This window comes from Tauraco erythrolophus, chromosome 1, assembly GCF_009769465.1.
Source record: "Tauraco erythrolophus isolate bTauEry1 chromosome 1, bTauEry1.pri, whole genome shotgun sequence".
NCBI lineage: Eukaryota > Metazoa > Chordata > Aves > Musophagiformes > Musophagidae > Tauraco > Tauraco erythrolophus.
Window position 1 is genome coordinate 5,864,807 of NC_141465.1, and position 20,348 is coordinate 5,885,154.

Sequence of the window (20,348 nt, forward strand, 5' to 3'; positions counted from 1 at the left end):
GGGGGAGAATCACCTCCCTCGACCTGCTGGCCACGCTCCTCTTGATGCAGCCCAGGACGCGGTTGGCCTTCTGGGCCGCAAGAGCACATTGCCGGCTCATATTGAGCTTCTCGTCCACCAGTACTCCCAAGTCCTTCTCCTCAGGGCTGCTCACGATCCATTCTCCGCCCAGTCTGTATTTGTGCCTGGGATTGCCACGACCCAGATGTAGGACCTTGCACTTGGCCTGGTTGAACTTCATGAGGTTGGTACGGGCCCACCTCTCCAGCCTGTCAAGGTCCCTCTGGATGGCATCCCTCCCTTCCAGCGTGTCGACGGCACCACACAGCTTGGTGTCATTGGCGAACTTGCTGAGGGTGCACTCCATGCCACTGTCCACGTCACCGACAAAGATGTTGAAGAGGGCCGGGCCCAACACGGACTCCTGAGGGGCGCCACTCGTGACCGGTCTCCACATGGACATCGAGCCGTTGACCATTACTCTCTGAGTGCGGCCATTGAGCCAATTCCTTATCCACCGAGTGGTCCATCCATCAAACCCATGCCTCTCTAGTTTAGAGAGAAGAATGTCGTGCGGGACAGTGTCAAAAGCTTTGCACAAGTCCAGGTAGATGACATCCGTTGGTCGACCCTTGTCCACCGATGTTGTCACCCCATCATAAAAGGCCACCAAGTTGGTCAGGCACGATCTGCCTTTGGTGAAGCCAAATAATAAGAAGAATTTATTTGCATTGTACACAAAACCACAAATACATTGTTGAACTTTTGAATTCAAAACTTCTTCCAGAACTTTTTGAGATTTTAGGAGTTACTGATTACATTTCTTTGATAAGGCTTTCTTGCACAGGATATTAACTACACTTTTTTATTATCAAGTTAACATTGTGCTTTTAAATATCAACAGCAATAAAAAAATACACACGAATGCAAATTATTATTACTCAAGAAAATCCTTACAGAGATTCTGTCCCATTATAACATCCTGTAGAAAGGGAAAGTGTTTTGTCTCCAAGCTTAGAGGATTTTCGTGCAGTCTCCAGCCACTTGCACTGATGATGTCTCGGGTCTGTTCCAGCTCTGGGCTCCGACCAGCACCCTATTCCATCTGCAAGTGTCCTCACTGAAACATTGAAATAAGGATTATATTATTATTTTGTTGAGCTTCTTTAGTGAAAATGTGTAGACCCACCTGGCTTGCCTTCTGCTCGTCGCACAGATCCAAAACAGTCCATCTCAGTCTAAGAGCTAATACCACATAGTTTTTAAACCTATTAAAGCCCCTTTCCACCTAGAACAGCAGATATCCCAGCCTTATCAAGAATTTCAGTGTAGATGAATAGGCCCAAAACACCTGCCTGTGTAGGAAAACAAAATCTGTATTTCAATCCCATTTTTAATTGTAATTTTAGATTAAAGAAAGCACTGAATTAATGAAAACAGTGACGCTAAAGTATAAAAATAAAATTGCTGTGGGAGGGAATTCAGTGTGCTTATACTTGTATAGCTGGTGGATATCTGGATGTGTGCACAGATACGTATGCTGGCACACAGTCCTCTCTGCTTTTATAACTACCTCTCAGAAATCTTTCAGATTTGATACTTCTTGGTTCTTGCTTTTTTCAAGCATTCCGCTTTTTTAAGGCATTTTGAATTCTCCAGAAGGTTCTCTCTTGTCAACTTGCTAGTTGCCATCAAGAGCATGTGCTGGCAAACTCTGCCAGTTTTTCCTCCTTGCCTGCGTTCACGCAGAAATTGGAGCATTCTGTATATGTATGTCCATACGTCTTAGGAAGAAAGTAAAGGCAGAGCAGAGTTTTTCCTTTTGAAATGTTCTGTTTGGAGATCTGTTTTCTCCCACCAGCAGAAACTGCCTTTTTTTATGTTTTTTATTTCCCATTGTGTAGTTTTAAACTAGTCCAGCTTAATCACCCTTGACTTGGAAGGCCATTTAGATCTCAGTGCTACAAACCTGCCTCTGAACAAGGATTTGCTGTGCCTTGTAATTTTCTAGGAATGGTAAGAGCAGAGTCTTTGCATTTGCTTTAGATTTTATTTAAAATAATTCGGTTTCAGCATTTACCTCAGCTTCCAGATTATCTTTTTTGAGTAGTTAAAATTTGATATAGAGCGCTTGAATTGAAATGTCACTGTAAGCTGGCAAAACAAACTACTCAAGAATATTTAGTCATTATCTTTAATAACCTTATCAAAAATTCTATGGCAAGTACAATACAATTTCCATTTTAATGGACACAGTATACTTTTATACTTGAAGGTTTTCTTGGGCATCTGCATGTAGAATGACTAAAATTGTTTGTGGGCTAAGTTGTTTTGTCTTCTGTGTGATTTTGTCCAATTTGTTTTGGAAATGAGCAGTATTTGGTATATACTATATAATTTAAACTTCTTTTATTATTCAAAAGTATTTGTGAGGATCATCGTAAGAATCTTTTTAGACAGCCTGGCAGAGCCTTCTGGATTTTTTTCCTGCTGGATTCTGGTTTAGGTTTTGGGGTGCTGAGTGTTTTGAAGCTTTTGATTCGGTGTTTCGATTCAGCAAATTTTACGTGTATGTATGTCAGCCTGTTACTTTGGTCTATTGTTTCTATAACAAGGTTTCCAAAGTTTTAGGATCGATCTGCACCTTAATCAGCCTGTAAATATGTGCGTGAAGCCCTAGCGAACGGCTGATGTTCCGTAAGCCCAGTGTGCCAGACTCAGGGTCTTGGAAATACAATATGGAGTGGTCATCTTATGGAAAGTCTGCAGCCTGAGCAACCAGGCTTAACTGTTGTCATGCTGTGTACTGCAGTATTTCCTACATAATTTCTATACAATTTCTATCACTTTTTCTCTTGTCAGTTATGGCTGTACTGTTACGCTATCTGCTCCAGTGCTGTACGCATAGCACATTGGATTTTTTTGGGGGCTGAATGAGTGAATGTGACCATTAAGTTTCCTTCCTACGTGGTGAGATTGCAGGGGAAAAAGAGGAGAGATTTCTGTTTTTATCATTGGTTCCTTTTTTCATGGGTCTATTGGGTCTGAAGCCCTCATGTGGATGTGGACTAAGTGATGATGGCCTAGAAGACAATCACTGCAGTTTTCAAAGTTTTCAGAGGTAGTGGTTCCTAGGCCTGCAAGGAAGGAGAAGCAATCTGGTTGCTTGATCTAGAAAAATACTGAAGAAAAAGCACAAGATGATTCAAATGCATGGTGGGGTACTTCAGAGAGGAAAGGAATAATCTGCTGTCCATGTCTGCTGAGAAAAGGACAGGATATAATGGACATAAATTGCTATGGCAGAGGCACGGCTTCAGGGAGACAGTAGGGGATTCATTCTGATCACAAGGGTAGTTAACCGCAGATATGGACTCTCTGAGGGAGATTATTGCATCTCTGGCAGGTTTTCAGAACAGCTCGTACTCTCCACCGCATTCCCTGTGCCATACCTCTCCATATTGCAGAGCGGATGGTTTCTGGTGAACTTCCTTGCCCAAGCAGCCAGCCAAACTGACACTGCATCCACTGGGCATGCTACAGCAGTCATGGGACCACACTTCACGATGTTGCTAAGTGCCGTGGCTTTTCACAGCTAAACTTTCATAGCAGATGGAAAAGCTCTTGGCATTAAATTTTTTTGATGTATTTCTCAGTGAGGAGATTATGGTGTTGGTTCTGCTTGTAAATCCTTTCAGTTTTGTTAGTATTTGAAGTTACTTTACATCGTTGTAACTAGTAACAGTAAGAACAGTGTAATAGGAAATAACTTGGAGACACTACGATAAGCCACAGTCTCCACTAACTGCTCAGTTTGTCACCACGTTTCTTGTCTGTGCAGAGAAGCAAATAAAATTTTGCACTGAAGACCTGTTCTATATCTAGAAAGCCTGTTTCTTACTGCAGAAAGCTTTATTCAAATAAAAAAGGAAGTTATCAGGAAGTCAAAATTATTTTTTCCTGTATTTAGAAAAACCACAGCACTTCTGGTCTAATGGGCATTGCGAACTCAAAGATTTCTGAACAGCAAATTCTGTATGGCTGTAATAAAACACTTGGCACCATAAAATCAAGTGTTCCAAGGAAGGATATGCCAGTATCTTCTGTAAAGTTTTCGTATCTAAGTATTCAGTTTGAACACTGAACTATGAGATCCATAGATTATTCTTGAGGGAATAAAATTGTTGTCCATAGTGTTAGATTCTTTTTGAGTTACAGCGGAGATGAGAGTGTGTGCGTTTGTTTTCTACTGTAAATAAAAGATAATAAGAAACTTCTCTTTTCCTGCTTCCTCATAGAAAGGATGTGTAGGGAGATTTTAAAGGTGAGAAATAGGCAAATCCCAGTCTGCCTGTGATACAGACACATCAAAAATAATGGCACCTGGTTCTGGGAGTAAGGAGACAATTCAGCCCACCTACTTCAATCCATCCCTTTAGGATGCAGCCTGAGAGAGAGTGCTTCTGAGAGTGGATGTCCTAACCAACCAACTGGGCTGTGCCACTTGCCCAGGAAGTCTAGTAGAGGCATGCATGAAATACTTTTGTTATGGCAAGAGGGAGCCCAGTTTCTAGACCCTAGCAATGGTGTTCAAGTTCCCCAGAACACGGTCATATGTTTTATTAGGTTCACAGTGAATTAAAAATAGGACCAGAAGGGCCATTAACCTTAGGCTCAGCCTCTCAGTTAAGCATCATAGCCATCAGGGACTCAGCTTCCAGGGGAGACATGAAGAATGCTCTTCCTCATTATACCTTATGGCGACAGATGCAGAAGGTGTGGATGGATGGTGTCAGTCTTCTTAGATTCATTTGTGCCTACAGCTTCTGGCCTCCAGCCTTCTGCTGAGTGCTACAATCACTATACTGCAAAAAGCCAGCGGAGCTGTCGTCATTTAGATTGAATCGTAGTCTTTATTGGATCTATCCACTGGTTTCCCTCAGAGGTTTAAGTGGAGTTTAAGTGTGTGTCTGCCTAAGTCTGGTCACAACAGAGCTTGTACTGCCCTGTGTCCCTGGAAGAACTAGTGGCAGAGGTTGTCTACAGACTGAGGTGCCTTGTGAAGGAGCATGTCTAATGGCCTGAGAAGAAATGGAGAAGAGTCTTGCATGGATACATGTGAGCTGCTGATGACTGAATTCCAACTCTGTTGGGCTACATAGAGTTCATGTTTGGTTTTTCCTGTAATACATATTCTGTCAGGTTCTAGTAGGATGCTAGAATCCACTTGTTTTCTTATAGGAATCTGGAAATTTTCCTTGTTTTTAAAACAACCAACTAAATGAAAATTTTGTTCTTCTTACAATCACTGCATGTCTAGTCAGTTTTAATTTAAATAAGACTTGATTCCAAATTAAGCTAATTTCACACCATACTCTAGGCATGTTGAATTTGGAGGGTGTTCTGCATTTTTCTGCTTGATAGCAATTGCTTCAGATCAACATAGACTGTCTTTCTACATCCAAAATAGTTTCTGAAATGTTTTTGGAAGTGGAACACACCATTGATGGTTCCTGGTACTTTTGTGGCACAGTGGAATAGGCGGGCTGTTGTGTACAGAAAGCTAGGGAAGAGTATGGGAATATTCTGAGACTGTTCAACTTATGTGATAATAGCTGTTCCAGAGGATTTCTTTAACGCAAAGTTTTTCTAATTACACTTCAGTTACACAAACAGAGGATCTATCAGAGGGGAGTCCTTTAAAATGCTTTCACTTGCTTTGTTACAACACTAACTATTTTGCTACAGGCCACCCTATCAGGACGGTGAGGCTGATGAACTATTATCAGGAGGCACAGGAGCAAGCTGTCCCTGTGTGCCGGAAATCGAGTCGCCGGGGTAGAAAACCGGCTTGGATGACCAAGGAGATTTGGGAACACCTCAAAAGAAAAAGGGTAGTCTATAAGTCTTGGAAGAATGGGCAGGCATCCAGGGAGGAATACAGGGAGGAAGTTAGGGCATGTAGGGAGATAATCAGGGGGACAAAAGCCCAACTGGAACTTAGACTAGCCTGCTCCATAAAGGACAACAAAAAGTTCTTCTATAAATACAATAACAACAAAAGGAGGGCTAAAGATCAACTCCAGCCCCTACTGGACACAGGGGGTACATTAGTCACTAGTGATGAGGACAAGGCTGGGGTCCTTAATGCCTTCTTTGCCTCAGTCTTTAATAATAAGGTTAGTAGTTCCCAGGTGAGCTGGCCTGTGGTGTCTGAGAGCAGGGAGGGAGAGCAAATCGAAGCTCCTGTGATCCAAGAGGAACAGGTCAAGGATCTGCTTCACCAGCTGGATGCCCACAAGTCTATGGGGCCTGATGGTATCCACCCGAGGGTCCTGAGAGAGCTGGCGGATGTCATTGCCAAACCCCTGTCCATTATCTTTGGGAAGTTTTGGCTCACTGGGGAAGTTCCGCTGGACTGGAGGCTGGCGGACGTTACCCCCATTTACAAAAAAGGGCGGAAGGAGGATCCGGGGAACTACAGGCCTGTCAGTCTGACCTCGGTGACGGGCAAAGTCATGGAACAGGTTATCTTGAGTGCTATTAATGAGCACATACAGGTTAACCGGGTGATCAGGCCCGGTCAACATGGGTTTATGAAAGGCAGGTCTTGCCAATCAAACCTGATCACCTTCTATGATGGGGTGACCCACCTGGTTGACAAGGGAGGGGCTGTGGATGTAGTTTTCCTTAACCTCAGTAAAGCCTTTGATACAGTTTCTCATAGTGTTCTGGTTGAGAAACTGGTAACTGCTGGCCTGGATAGGCACACCCTCCTTTGGGTTAAAAACTGGCTGGATGGCCGGGCCCAAAGAGTGGTGGTAAATGGGGCTAAATCCGGCTGGAGGCCGGTCACCAGTGGGGTTCCCCAGGGCTCAGTGCTGGGTCCAGTTTAACATCTTTATCAATGACCTGGATGAGGGGATTGAATGTACCCTCAGTAAATTTGCGGACGACACCAAGCCGGGAAGCTGTGTCGATCTGCTCGAGGGTAGGGAGGCCCTTCAGAGGGATTTGAACAGACTGGATCGTTGGGCTGAGGCCAATGGCATGAGCTTTGGGAGCTCATCAGGGGAGACCTGATCACAGCCTACAAATACTTGAGAAGGGATGGTGGGGAGGTGGGGGAAGGGCTCTTTACATTAGTGATAGGTGATAAGACAAGAGGAAATGGGTATAAGCTTAGTCAGGGCAGATTCAGGTTGAATGTTAGAAAGTATTTCTTCTCTGAAAGGGTTGTCAGCCACTGGAATAGGCTGCCCAGGGAGGTGCTTGAGTCCCCATCCCTGGATGTGTTTAAGAAAAGGGTGGATGAACTACTTAAGGATATGGTTTAATGGGAGATTAGGGACGGTTGGACTGGATGATCTCTAAGGTCTTTTCCAACCTAGAAATCTATGAAATCTATGACTTTGTTATTGAATGAACCCAAAATTTTTCTTCTGTAATGCCTTTTGTCTCCTCCTTATTCTTGGGTGCTTCCACCTATGAAAGTTATACAACATACCATTCTTTTCCAGACCATCAATGTTAAAAAAGATGCTTCAGCAGAATGGATGTTTTAGGTTGGGATTTAAGTTCTAGGAAATTGTGGTGTCTTTGATTAAAAAACATGTGTCCAAACTTGCAACCTATATCCAAATTGAGCTCTTAGTGATCTGAATGTGAAGACCGTTTGCCTGTGTGAGTAAAGGGAAGTGATTCTATGAATTGAATATGAAAGTTTGATAGATTATTTACTGTAAAGATATCTCACGTTTATCTTTCTATAAAAATGCTTATTTCTACTTCATTTTCAATATGAAGAATAGTTCTGGCCTAACAGTTCCCTTTTTTTTAAAACATGCTGAACTAAAACCTAAGTCTGAACTTTTCCATACTCTGGAAATATCAAAAAAAAAAAACAAGTCTGGTGACTTGAATCTATTTTCTCTTTCAGGCCTTTACATCAGTCTTGTATAATTCTGTGCAGCCATCCAAGTTGCACGGCTGTAACTGTGGCAACTTCAGGATGATACATTTCAGAACTTTTTCCAGGGAGGGTCAAGCATCCCACAGGTGTGAGCTCCGTGCAAGCACAGAGGTAGCCACCCTGGTTTGACTGCTTCACAAGCCGTGTCCTCACAGGCTTTTCAACATAGCTTTAGGGAAACTTCTTTGAGTTGATCCATTAGGAAATCATTCACAGTAAAACTCCAGATTAGGAATGCATTGTTTGTGCTTAAGAGAACTTCTGCTGCTTTCTAGTGCATTGCTTTATGTGGAATGCAGCTTCTGAGTGGTGCTATTAAGATGTATTTGGAGATGTTTTTAGCCGAGTAAACGTGCAGTGTCCTTAAATGTGTGAAAAGCCTGCAGTGTTCTTCCTGTCCCTTTCTCCTCAGTGTTGCTGAAGCTCTGCCATCAGCAGTATGGTTCGGTCTCTGTGTCTATGACATTACTGTGTGCAAAATCATGCAAATGTAATTCCTTTACTGTATGTTTACACTGGCATTCAGAACTTTCTTGAAAGCTTTCATGCTTTCTTGACTATATAATTTTAAAATTGGCAGATTTCTCTTAAAATTTTAAGATGATGATCCTTAAACTGGCAGATGTTTTAATAGTTTCATTAGCTTCTGTTAGGGGTGATATTTGGGATTAAAACTTTTAGAAATCTCCAAGTGAGGAGAATATAAATCATTTAACATTGTTTCCAGAATATAGCAATTTCCATATCAAAAAAAATCAAGTTTTGTATAAGTTTTGTAAGCAGATCAATTACTCACTGTGTTAAAACTAGGAGAGGGCCTATAAATAGTATCCAGGACACTGGCAGTCAATTGCAAAACTCTCCAGAAATCAATGTAAACACGTAATGAATGAATGCAGTGAAACTGGTGATCTTCGTCACTGGTAATTTTCTTTCATTCCTCCTAACAAGTGATACTTTAATGATTCCTAACTTCAAGAAGAAAATTACTTTAAGCTTCTGTCTTAGTGCTAAATCCATTATTGTAAAATGTTCACAATGACAATTTCTTGGAAGCAATGTGAGAATGTGTTCCCCTTACAAAGCTTTTGCTGCAGCTGAGAATAGGGAAGTCAGAACATTCCTCTGAAGATGCCCAAGTCAGCAGCATGGATATTTTCATTAGTATCCTCCCTCTTTTTTTTTTTTAATTCCATGGGAAAGTAAGGAAAGTCCAGTTTTATTTCCATTGAACAAATGGAAGTTACAAAATTCTTGGCAAGCGCTCTGTAAAGGTGACAGCTGAAATACATGGAATCATTTACTCGAACAATCTTTTAAATTCTCTGAAAACCCCCAAACCCTAAATGACATCCTCTCCTGGACACCAGTGCACTGCAGCGGGACAGCCTGTCGTGCAAGAAGAGAGGCAGTAACTGCTCAGGGCTGCTTTCATATGAATGTCACGGTGATGGTTGGCTCAATTGTTCTTGTCCTTTTGCAACGCACGCGACTTTGTGGCAGTAGGTTACATTTCCAGAAGGGCAATGCTTCAGCAGTTATACGGAATCAGTACATTCTCACACGACGAGCGTCACTGTACTGCTCACACACGGATGAACAAAGGTAAGACTCAAAAACACTGGCTTCCTTTTTATCCTAGCATGTGAGTTGAAGTGTCCTGTATGTTTCTGTCACTGAGGTGGGTCGCAAGTTAGACGTTTCGCAGTTGCTTTTAAATCAAAAGCCTTCTATTTGTATGCTGCTACTTAGAGCTGGAATTCAAGTGTTATGAAGGAAGTCAGTTCCCAAGTTTCCATCTGCATCCCACTAACCCAAACCATCCATAGGACAGAGGGCTGAATGAAAATGTTTTTGAAGAAGGCAGGACTACTGCTAGAAAAGTAGTGGCATTTATATTGTGTGGTCTTAACCTATGGAATGCAGCTTTTGGAAACGCACTGGCTGCAGATAATAACACTTTTGCTCAGAGCTTCTCATAGTCTAACAACCTGATTAGCAGCATCTCCCAAATGATAGTCACTTGGTAGCTCGCAGGGGACACTGGACCCCTCTGATGGTGCTCTCAGCCCCTCTGCTGCTAGCTGCAGGAACAGCCTGGAGGCCTATTTGGAAAAAAGAAGAGCTGAGAACTCCAGATCTTCAAGGGGAAGAGGAAAAAGGACAAGGTCACTTGAGAGAGACAGCTGGGTCGGAGCAGAGGGATTGCAGGAGCTGGGTATGTGCCTCCCATAGAAAAGGGAATACTGGACTCCCTCAAAGCAGGAGGCGATTTAGAGGCAGGAGCACATTTATGAGAAAGTGCAATGTAGCAGGATGTTCTGCAGAGGAGGAAAAGAGGGAAGGAGGACTGAGGAGCAGAAAGGTACATGCCTTTCACATGTGAACGTCCTATCCCCTTGCCGAAGCAGGGAGTTCAAATAAACTTTGCTTGACCACAGTTGCAGGGAGTACCTGGAGTGGTTCTGGTTCAGAGTCATGCAGGAAGATGTTGTCATTGGCATTCGTGCTACACCCATCATGCAGTGTGAGAAAAGGAAAACAGAAGAGAAAACCCAGAATATGGTGGTTGGGTTAAGGATAACTACAGATTGGCAGTGTGCATACAGGACAACTTCTAGAAGGCGGGACATCATTTTAAAACACAGCAATGATGCTAGGAAAGGCTATGGCAAGTTTTTAAAAATTCCCAGGATACAATGAAGTAGTTTGTAAATACATAATTTGGGGTATAATCTCTTTGAGAAAGGAGTCCCAGGGAACAGGCCTAAGTTAAATTTTATCCTGAAATCTAGGAAGAGGAGAGATTTCTATCTTGCTTTAGAGGTAGCCAATAAAGTCCCTTAGTGACTGCAGTCTTTCATATGTTTTGATTTGCTGTTCAGATATGTTAAATGACATCAAATTTTGACATGTGTTGTGCTCGTTTTTAGAGTTCTGGTTTGCGTGGTGTATTTAATAGGAAATGGCACAGTACGTACCCAAAAGTGTCCCAAAGATTTTATCTGTTAGTGTCAGTTCTGCAAAGATGTATTAATTAGTTAACTGTACTGCACAGGAGCGAGGAATGTTTCTTGTTCATTTAGAGAGGGAGAAATCTTGATGACACATGCAAATGGCACAGCATGTATTTTAAGTTCCGTGTATGTCGCCCACACCAACTGCATTTGTCCTTTCCACATCTTTCTCAGTATGAGCACCACCATATTTGAATTTTATGTGACTGTGATATTAATACACCTGTTAAAGAGAAAATGAATTACATACTAAGATATTTTAAAAATTAGGTACCCTTTGGGGAAAAAAAAAAATATATATGTATGTGTGGAGCCCTGATGATCTCTGCCTTGAAACTGCTGTCTTCCCCTTCTTTACCTGGCAGCTGTCACTGTGCTTAGGAAGGAGCTGGGACAACCAGTCCACTGCAGGAGAAGTACAAAGTGCGTGGGGTTATGGGAGACACTTATTCTCAAGGTATTAGAAGCTGTGTTTGCACATGAATAAACAATCTCAGTTTTGTGCAGGTCTGTTTAGTGGTACTGAGCCAGAACTAGAGAGCTACAACAGTGCCTACATGAAGAAGGTGAAATGGGGTGAGTGCAGTGCTTGGAAGTTCAAGCAGATGTATGTTCCTCTTCCGTGAGGGTGGGATCGAAATGCCAGGGATGACTATTCTGTTAGCTCCTATTTGACCAGCTTCGGATGCCCTCCAAGTACAGAAGCTGGGGTCAAGTGTGAAAGAGCAGCATGAGAACCTGCCCCCATCCCTGTGTGCCACCTTGTAAGGTAGCATACGTGGTGACGCTTCCTGTGGTTCCACTAGTGCTTCGCCGTGGTTCTTTCCGGTCATTCCCAGGTAGTTGCTGTGAAGAGGATAATTTTCAGCAGTTTGCACTGAGACATCTGGGTAAAGGAATACAATGCTGCAATACGTTGTCCCAGCAAGAGATTCACCAACTAAACTGCTGCTTCTGGTGCAGAGCAGGAACCATATATACAGTGTGAGGCTTAGCCCACATTGGAGTGTGTGGGGAAATGGAGTATGGAAGTTGGAGTATGTGAGAAAGTCCTTTTCTAATTTTATTCTTCAACTGTAGCAGAAAGTATTCCTCTTTTTAGACATTTCTACTGGCTCTGAAAAGACAGCACTCTTCTCTGAGCCGTAAGAAGGATAATTTCATACCAGACACAGATCTACTTCGTCATGATAGGTTCAGAAGTGAGCCTTTTATCCAATAGCTTCAATTATTTCTCCATCTCCAGAACCTTCTGGTCCTCTAGTTGTTATTGCAGAAAAGCATGTGAGGTTTCCAATGATCTAGCCCTATTTTTGACTACAGCTTGGTAGACAGCAGCACTGGCACAAACTGTTTTGCAAAGACTGTGCTAACAGCCAGCCCTGCTCTCTTCTTTCCTCTGTCTTCTTTACTCCTCAGTAGCTTTTTAGCCTCAATGTGCTTTATAGCTTCCCATGTGTTACCACCGACAGTCCCTGCTGTTGCCAGGAGCACCCTTGCACAGCTTCCTGCCTGGCACTAGCCAAAGCACAGTGGAGGTCCTTGGCCCTACAGCAGTTGGACCCCGTTCATTGTTCTTTCTCTCTGAAGAGCTCAGAAGGTGTCTTGGTACCTATATGTTTGCAGTGAGGACAGTATGGCTCTGTCTCCAGCTGGCTCTCCTTGTTGCCTGCTAAAGCTTAGGTAGAAAGATGAAGCAGCCAGTGCTGGCTCACTGTGCAGTTGTTGCCAAGGTTGCAGAACAGTTTCTCACTTCACTCCCTGGGAAGCCAGAATTGATGTGTACCCTGAGACAGACTGAGATCAGTCTAGTAACGGGTGCCTTTTCCCCAGAGAGCAGTTATTAATAGCTTGACAATAAACGATGACTGTGAATGCAGTGCTGGAACATCCCAGTGATGGAAACAGGAGCAGAGCAAAGGACGCATGTTCTGGAGTTGGTAATGGCATCTCCCTTCATGTCCTGCAGCATGAGATACATGGATTAATTTTAAAAGCATTGGTACATATGGGTCTAAAATTATTTCACGCTATTTAGAACAAGTCCTTTGAGCTAAGGCTGTTGTAAATTCTAATTAGTCTATGCTAATCTCCATAATAAGCAGCTATTTCTAATGCAGACCTAACTTATGAGGTCTGACAGCATTTTCCGCGCTTATTTATACACTGGCAGCAGGCTGGTACCGTGCTAGTATCAAAATGTTTGCTCAGGTTACAAAAACTCTGTATTTTCTGTACTCTGCAGGGAGTTTGTATTTGCTGCAGGCTTGTGCCTGTTCTAAGATTGCCAACTGGTGCCTGTTTTGTATTTGTTTATGCAGAAAATAGGGAAAACTCCTTCAGCCGTTCCCGAAGTTCCAGCGTGTCCAGTATCGACCGAGACTCAAAGGAGGCAATTACTGCTCTGTGCTTCATGGAGTCCTTTGCCCGAAAGAATGACTCCACTGTCTCTCCCTGTCTCTGGGTTGGAACGGGCCTTGGTATGGTCTTAATCCTCTCCCTTAATCTGCCTGCTAGCGATGACTTACGGCAGTCAGAACCCGTCATGGTGTCACCAAGTGGTAAGGGTGCAGCTCTTTTCCTGCTCATTACCCGTCGCAGTACAACAGGGGGAATAACTGCCTGGCTTTGTATGACCTTTGGGGCAGAAACTTCTCAATACATGTATCAAGCAACAGTCACTCAGTACAGAGAGGGTACACAGGTAAATAAGGTGCCCGTGAGAGACCCTTCAGACTTCAAAACTGAGTCACTTTGGTTGTGTTAGATCCGAAGAGTACTTTGTGTCATGGGCAAAGTTACGTGTGTCCTGCAAGGACAGGGAAATTAGCAGAGTTTCTTCATGTCATGAAATCAGAGTCCTGCCTACAGCTCTGATGCAATCCTAGCTGGGATGCTGTGAGCAGTCTGGCTGTCTTACTATCAGAAAGCTGCAGAGAAGCAGAAGGGTGTTCAGGAAAGGAAACAAAAACATTGGCACGTTGATGTACCAGGAGAGATCCTTGGCTGAGCGAGTGACAGATGGTGTAGCAGAGAGAACAGAGAGCTGAGAGAGGTCAGGTCTGAGGAGAGGCAGTGAGCGCTTAGAAAGTAAAACAGTGACAAAAATCAGAGCATGCACAGGAACAGAGGTTTCCTACCCCCAGTTTGTTTAGAAAAACCATCCTGGAAGGTCACCAGGCTAAGGAGAGCAATTTTATTGCTGAGGAATGAACATCCTACCAGTATGATGCAGAGATAAACACAGTCGACCTCGATGACATTCAATAGCATGTATTACACAGAGTGTTTGAGGTCAGCTGCCTGAGACCTTTTCAGGAGCAGCAGCCTGTTTGTTCACCGTCTTGTGTGGTCAGGAAGAACTGAGCAAGGAAGACTTGTCCCCTTAGCTAGATTAATGGGTTTGCTTAGTTCACAAAAGCCCAAGGTCAGCTGTGCTGCACGCGTTCACGGAACTGACAACCAGTTTAACTGCAGTGCCAGTGCCGGTGAGAGGAAACTATATTTTGCAGGCACAGTTCTGACACTGAAAGGAGCCGTGCTGACCTTTGCGTGCTTGGACTGCATGGGGACGTTGACACATCCACCGTATGAAGTATGGAGGGACCCACACAGTGCTGATGACGGTGAAAAAACAAGAAAAAGGAAACTTGTCATGCATTCCCCTTCCTCCTCCCAGGATATGGGTGATCATCAATTTGCAGTCATTTGTTCAGAAAAACAAGCCAAAGTCTTCTCATTGCCTTCCCAAACATGTCTTTATGTCCACAACATCACCGAAACGTCTTTTTTATTGCGAGCAGATGTGGTCACCCTCTGTAACAGCGTCTGTCTGGCGTGCTTTTGTGCCAATGGGCACATCATGACACTGAGGTACTTATCTAACTCATCTTGGGCAAAACTAAGCAAAGAGGTGGCACAGTGCTCTCCTGTTCCACTTGCGTTTGCTCCAGAGCATCCGATGCTCCGCGTTAACTCCCTGGTGGGTGCGTTTAATGCCCTGCCTTGCCTGCTGCCATACCTGTCCCTTTGCCTTGTCTGCACATGGGGAGTTAAGGCAGCTGCAGAGCAGAACAAACTCCTTTATTTATTGTAATCCCCACCCAGGACATTGGATGGCTGATGATTTTTAACTGTCTTGAAAGAAAACCCTGATCATTTTGCTCAGTTATGGTGGGTCAGGTAGAGATCTCAGGCACGGAAAGGGCACTGTTTATCCAGTGTGGAGTAGTAAGTTCCACTTTTGTAATTTCGGAAGATTTTCTGCTCCGAGCACCTGGTTTCCCTTCCTTGTCATCTCCGCCACTGAGCTGGCTGTGCAGTGGCCCTGCAGTTGTGCCCTGCCACATCCCCTTTCCCCAGCCAGGCCATTGAAATTTTGGAAAGTGCCATCTGAAACATTGAACCAGGAGAAGCCAGAGGACAGCAAAGGCGATGCTGGAGCCTTCATCCGCAGCATGCAAGCAGGGCCCTGCCATGCTGTTTGCCACAGCTCCCACAGGGTACCTGGGTCCTTACCCTGCAAACTGCCCAGCCACGTGGCACAAGCTGTCACATGCACATCCTAAACACAGTAGCAGAAGCCTAAGGGCTGTGGAGGCAAGGCAGCTGGAACTTCTCCATGCAGGGAAATAAACCAAGTACGATGGGAAGGCAGCATGTCTATGGCCAAATTTTTCAGCTTAGAGCTGCGCTTAGACTATTTCAGTTATGAAAAGCATGAACTTACATGTTAGTTTTTAAAATGCTGCCACAGAGCAGGTGTCCCATGTGTGGCAACTAACCGAGCCATCTGCTTCTCTTCAGCTTGCCCAGCCTTCGCCCACTGCTGGACATCAACTATTTGCCCGTGACAGACATGAGGATAGCGCGGACCTTTTGTTTCACTAACGAAGGGCAAGCTTTGTATCTCAGCTCTCCCACAGAGATCCAGCGCCTGACATACAGCCAGGAGATGTGTGACAACCTGCAGGTAGGGCTCAGACCCTCACTTTGGTACCTTGGGAAGGCCAGTGGCCTGACTCGTCAGGTGTAAATTGCCACGTGTTTACTGCTAGTTTGCTCGAAAGAACATGTTGTACCAGTCTATGGTTTCTATTAAAAAGATGAGGTTTTAAATGGTTAAATAAGTCATACTGGCCTTACCAGAAATGGTAAGTTGTTGCCAAATAGCAAGCATGAGGTGGGGGGAAAAAAAGAGTATTTTAGTATTTAGTGAATTTAGTATTTGAAGTGAAGAGCAGGACAGACATGTTCCTCTCACCTGCCCTGGATGAATGATGCCACAGCAGCAGAGAGGTCAGCAACTCTGTCGCTGTTTGGACTTTTTGATGACACTGGCACCTTGCTCCTGTGCCCTGAGCCTGCTGTCTGCCCACATGTAACTGCAGTCCCTGCTGGCTCTGCAGAAGCAGATTTGTGCCCAAACGGGACTCTTCACAGCCTGCTTCTCTCAAAGTCCTACCGTACGAAAGACCAACTGTTAGAAATGACTGAAGGGAAAGCAGGGAAAGCTACAAATGGATAGCAGCTACAGCAGTTGGTACCAGCATGTGTCCAACTACACAGCAACTACCTCAGTGAAAAGATGAATTCCTTCCCATGTTTTAATAATTTTTTATTTTAACTCTAAAAATATCTTAATACCTGCAGCTTTCAGTAGGTAGGTGGGAGCATGAGACAAACCAGTGTGGTTAATATGAAAAAATATGCTCTGATGCATTTTTTATTTATTTACCGTTGTTTTTACTCCACTAACTGGTACTCCCCTTCTCCTACATGAGGAAAGCATCTCCCGTTGTACCTTAAAATACAGTAGCTATAGAAATGGTCTAATAATTTATTTTGAGCAAAAGGGCTTTACAATGTTAGATTTGGGCTGGGTTTTTTTTTTTTTTACAATGAAAATGCAAATTAAAATATCGTTTACTGAAGAGAAGGAATTGTGAGAGGTTACAGGGAAAAACATGAGTAATAAAAGGGAAAAAAGAGGGGGAAATAAGTTCTAGGTTATATAATTAGCAGCGAACTAGGATAGAAATATAAAAGAAACGGTCCTGCCAGCACTTACTGTGCCTTAGGGAATGACCTGTGCCGAGCTGCTCAGCTCACATCACAGCACTCTGTCCCAAGTCTACAGAAGCGCTGTAAGCAGTGAGCATTGCACACAGGCTGTCGCGCACCAGGAAAGAGATTGTTTTGCAGGGAACCAGTTCTTAAAGGATCAAAAGGTTTGATCGATATATAGAATCAGAGAACGGTTTGGGTTGGAAGGGACCTTAAAGATCATCCAGTTCCAACCCCCCCTGCCATGGGCAGGGACACCCTCCGCTACAGCAGGTTTCTCAAAGACTCATCCAGCCTGGCCTTGAACACTTCCAGGAATAGAATATGGACCTATAGTGAGAGGCTGTTACAAGCTGCATTTTTTTTAATTTTTCTTAACTTTAATAGCATCATATGACGAACAATCAAAAGGAGACACAACCCCTGCTCCTCTGTACTGCCAGACTGTGGCTGCTTATATCTTGACTTTTATGCACAGAAGACAGTAAAAGGCTTGCACAGTCACTGTACGTGTACAAAAAGCACAGGACCCAGATCACCTGCTGCCTAGGAAAACAAAGCCAGGCTGCAGGAGAGCCTCCACTGAGGCTCTAAGGGCTGCAGTAATTTCTCTCCCCAGAGCAGGTGACTGTGCAGAGGAGCAGTACATGTGAGTCACAGCCCTGTCCTAGCACTCAGCCTCCCAGGAGCCGAGTGCTTTGTGCAGCACAACAGCCGGAGCTGCCTGCTGAGACTTGGATGAGCAAACACAGAGCTGAGAAACAGGGCAGCAACTGTTCTCATTGCATAGCCTCACTGCTTCCAGGCACTGATGGGACTGCACACTTGCTTTATCAGTTTTATTCTGAGAGCCCACTTTTCCTAGTACTGCTGCAAATAAAGCTGAGCCTGAGATTTGTTTGGGTTGGCTGCCCCAGGATCTGGCACCACCTTCAGACATGCTTATTTAGCACTGCCAAAATGCACAGTAACAGTGCTGGGGGTGGGGGAGGTTATATGGAAGGTGAGAGGGTTTTGGTTTAAAAAAACACCATCACAAAAACCAACCAGCCAAACCACCAAACTCTGAACTGCTAGCAAGCGCTGAACTCAGGCACGCTGTAAAGAGAAAACAGCGTGCAGCAGCCCTGCCTGCCTGGAACATCACTAAAGCAAAACACATAATTCACAACAAATTGTTTGCTCAATTACAGTGTCACCTCTGCTGTTTCTAAGCAAAATGTGATCGCCGGTGTTTTCACTTTGTTTGGCTTCTAAATTTTTTTTCTCTGTGGTAATGAACATGAGACTGGGCAGTGACAAACTGAGTCCCTTTGAAAGCAGGAGAAAATGTAGTTAGCCCAAGTATTTGCCTGTCATGAAACACAAATGTTAGGGACTCAAGAGACTCTTTTAAAGTGGTTGATTAGAGGCAATGCATGTGGCTCATTAATGCAACTAAAGAAAACACCTAGAACTGCTTTCACTGCAATAATTTTTCACATCGGCTTTTGTCCGACTTTGCTAGGACATGCTTGGGGATTTGTTTACTCCTGTGGAAACACCAGAAGCCCAAAACAGAGGCTTTCTCAAAGGACTTTTTGGAGGAAGCGGACAAGCTTTTGACAGAGAGGAGCTTTGTAAGTAATTTACTGGGGGATTTTTTTTTTTTGTGGAAATCAGTTCATGGCATCTCATTGCCCCTTGTCATCTAGGAATGGAGTGGTACGCAAAATTTAGATTTAGATCATTGCTGAAAAAAATAAAGATGGCAATAAAGAGGGCAGGGTCCTCAGTTGCTTTCCCATGATTCCTTCACCTTGGCAGCTTCTTTTGAACAATTGAGTTTGGGGAGCGGGGGGCCATGACTGCACTGTAGATGTGACAGTGGACAGAGTAAAGTCCTCCATATGTGGCATCAAATGGCCTCACTGCTGCAAGGCTGCAGCTCAAGGATGAGAAGCACTGACAGAACCACAGCCAGGAGCTCATTCCTGTTTGTCCATTTCTCCTTTGCAGTTGGCGAGGCCACAGCAGGAAAAGCCTCTCGCAGTCTTGCCCAGCACATCCCTGGATCAGGTGGAATTGAAGGCGTGAGAGGAGCAGCAGGAGGAGTCATCGGGGACTTGACTCGCGCGCGTATTGCCCTTGATGAGAGAGGACAGAAACTGGGGGAGCTGGATGAAAGGACTGCGAGCATGATGGCCAGCGCAGAGGCGTTTTCCAAACATGCCCACGAGGTAGGGCCCCTGGTGCCACACACCCAGAACTAGGAACCAACCCTACAACTGAGCCTTTGCTTCCCTTTGGGAAAGTCAAGGACAGTTCTCCCTGTTCACCCAGTCGTGTTGTTGTAGGTGTACGTGTTAACTGAAATGCCCCTTTTCCTGTTCCCAAACAACAAGAATGCCAAAAATAAACTTCCATTGCACGCCCCTTCCTTTCATGTTTTCATAAGTGAGCATTCATTGTTAGCCTCTGAAGTCAGAACATGGCACTTTTTCACTAATTCACTATGATTATTTTTTTTAAAGCCCCTTAGTGCAGCACATCTGTGCAGTAGGGCAGAAAACAGGTAGGTGTGTGTGTATATAGGAACCTTTACAGATCTTACTGGGCAGCAGAGGAGAACGTTTCTAGTACAACACTGGTACAGTTATATAGAATATAACCTGGAATAGACAGCTTCTGTGCTGGAAAGCTCTTCCATCCCATGCTGTTCAGGCTGGGAATCAACTCAAGTGATTTTCTTCCAAGATAAAACATTAAAGAATACTTCCCAAAATGCATGTTTATCTTTTAAAATGCATCATATCTCTGGACAAGATCTTTACCTTTTTATTGGCTTTTCTAAGTGTGAGGCAAAAATATGCAGAAAGAACGTGCCCTGAAATGCAGAAAGTTTATATATTCAGTATATATCTGCTATGCTCCATAGATGAGCTTCTTTCTATTGGAGTAAAAAGCAAGTTTCTGGTTATTCCCATATCTCTGTACTTTTTGCAGAAGAAAAGTAGTTAAAACTCCTCAGGAAAAAATTCTTGTAATGAACAGCAATAGGAGATAACTTTTCTTTTTTTTAATTGCAGCAATTATGAGATTAAATACAAGATCTCAGTGGAGTTGAGACCTGATGACACTGTTAGTAGATTAGTGCATTGCTCTTCCTTTTCTGCTTAGAAAATGTGACAGTTAATGGGCCCAGGTCATGTGTGATACCTCACATGCAGAGCAGTAGTTCACACCTGTTTGTTTGTTTCCCATTTCTGTAGGTGATGCTGAAATACAAGGACAAAAAGTGGTACCAGTTTTAG

General features: G+C 43.8%; 1 protein-coding gene across 5 annotated transcripts in view; it reads left to right on the top strand.

Moving 5' to 3' along the window:
* Positions 1 to 20,348, top strand: part of STXBP5L (syntaxin binding protein 5L) — a 211,990-nt gene extending 191,642 nt beyond the window's left edge. For 4 of the 5 annotated variants that reach the window (XM_086619299.1, XM_086619458.1, XM_086619376.1 and 1 more), the window contains 6 exons: positions 13,311 to 13,550; positions 14,502 to 14,862; positions 15,796 to 15,961; positions 18,563 to 18,674; positions 19,054 to 19,274; positions 20,307 to 20,348. In XM_086619299.1, coding sequence (XP_086475425.1) covers positions 13,311 to 13,550; positions 14,502 to 14,862; positions 15,796 to 15,961; positions 18,563 to 18,674; positions 19,054 to 19,274; positions 20,307 to 20,348 — 1,142 coding nt within the window. Of the gene's footprint in view, positions 1 to 9,478; positions 9,578 to 13,310; positions 13,551 to 14,501; positions 14,863 to 15,795; positions 15,962 to 18,562; positions 18,675 to 19,053; positions 19,275 to 20,306 lie in introns of all 5 variants that reach the window. The other variant, XM_086619226.1, reaches the window with a different exon arrangement.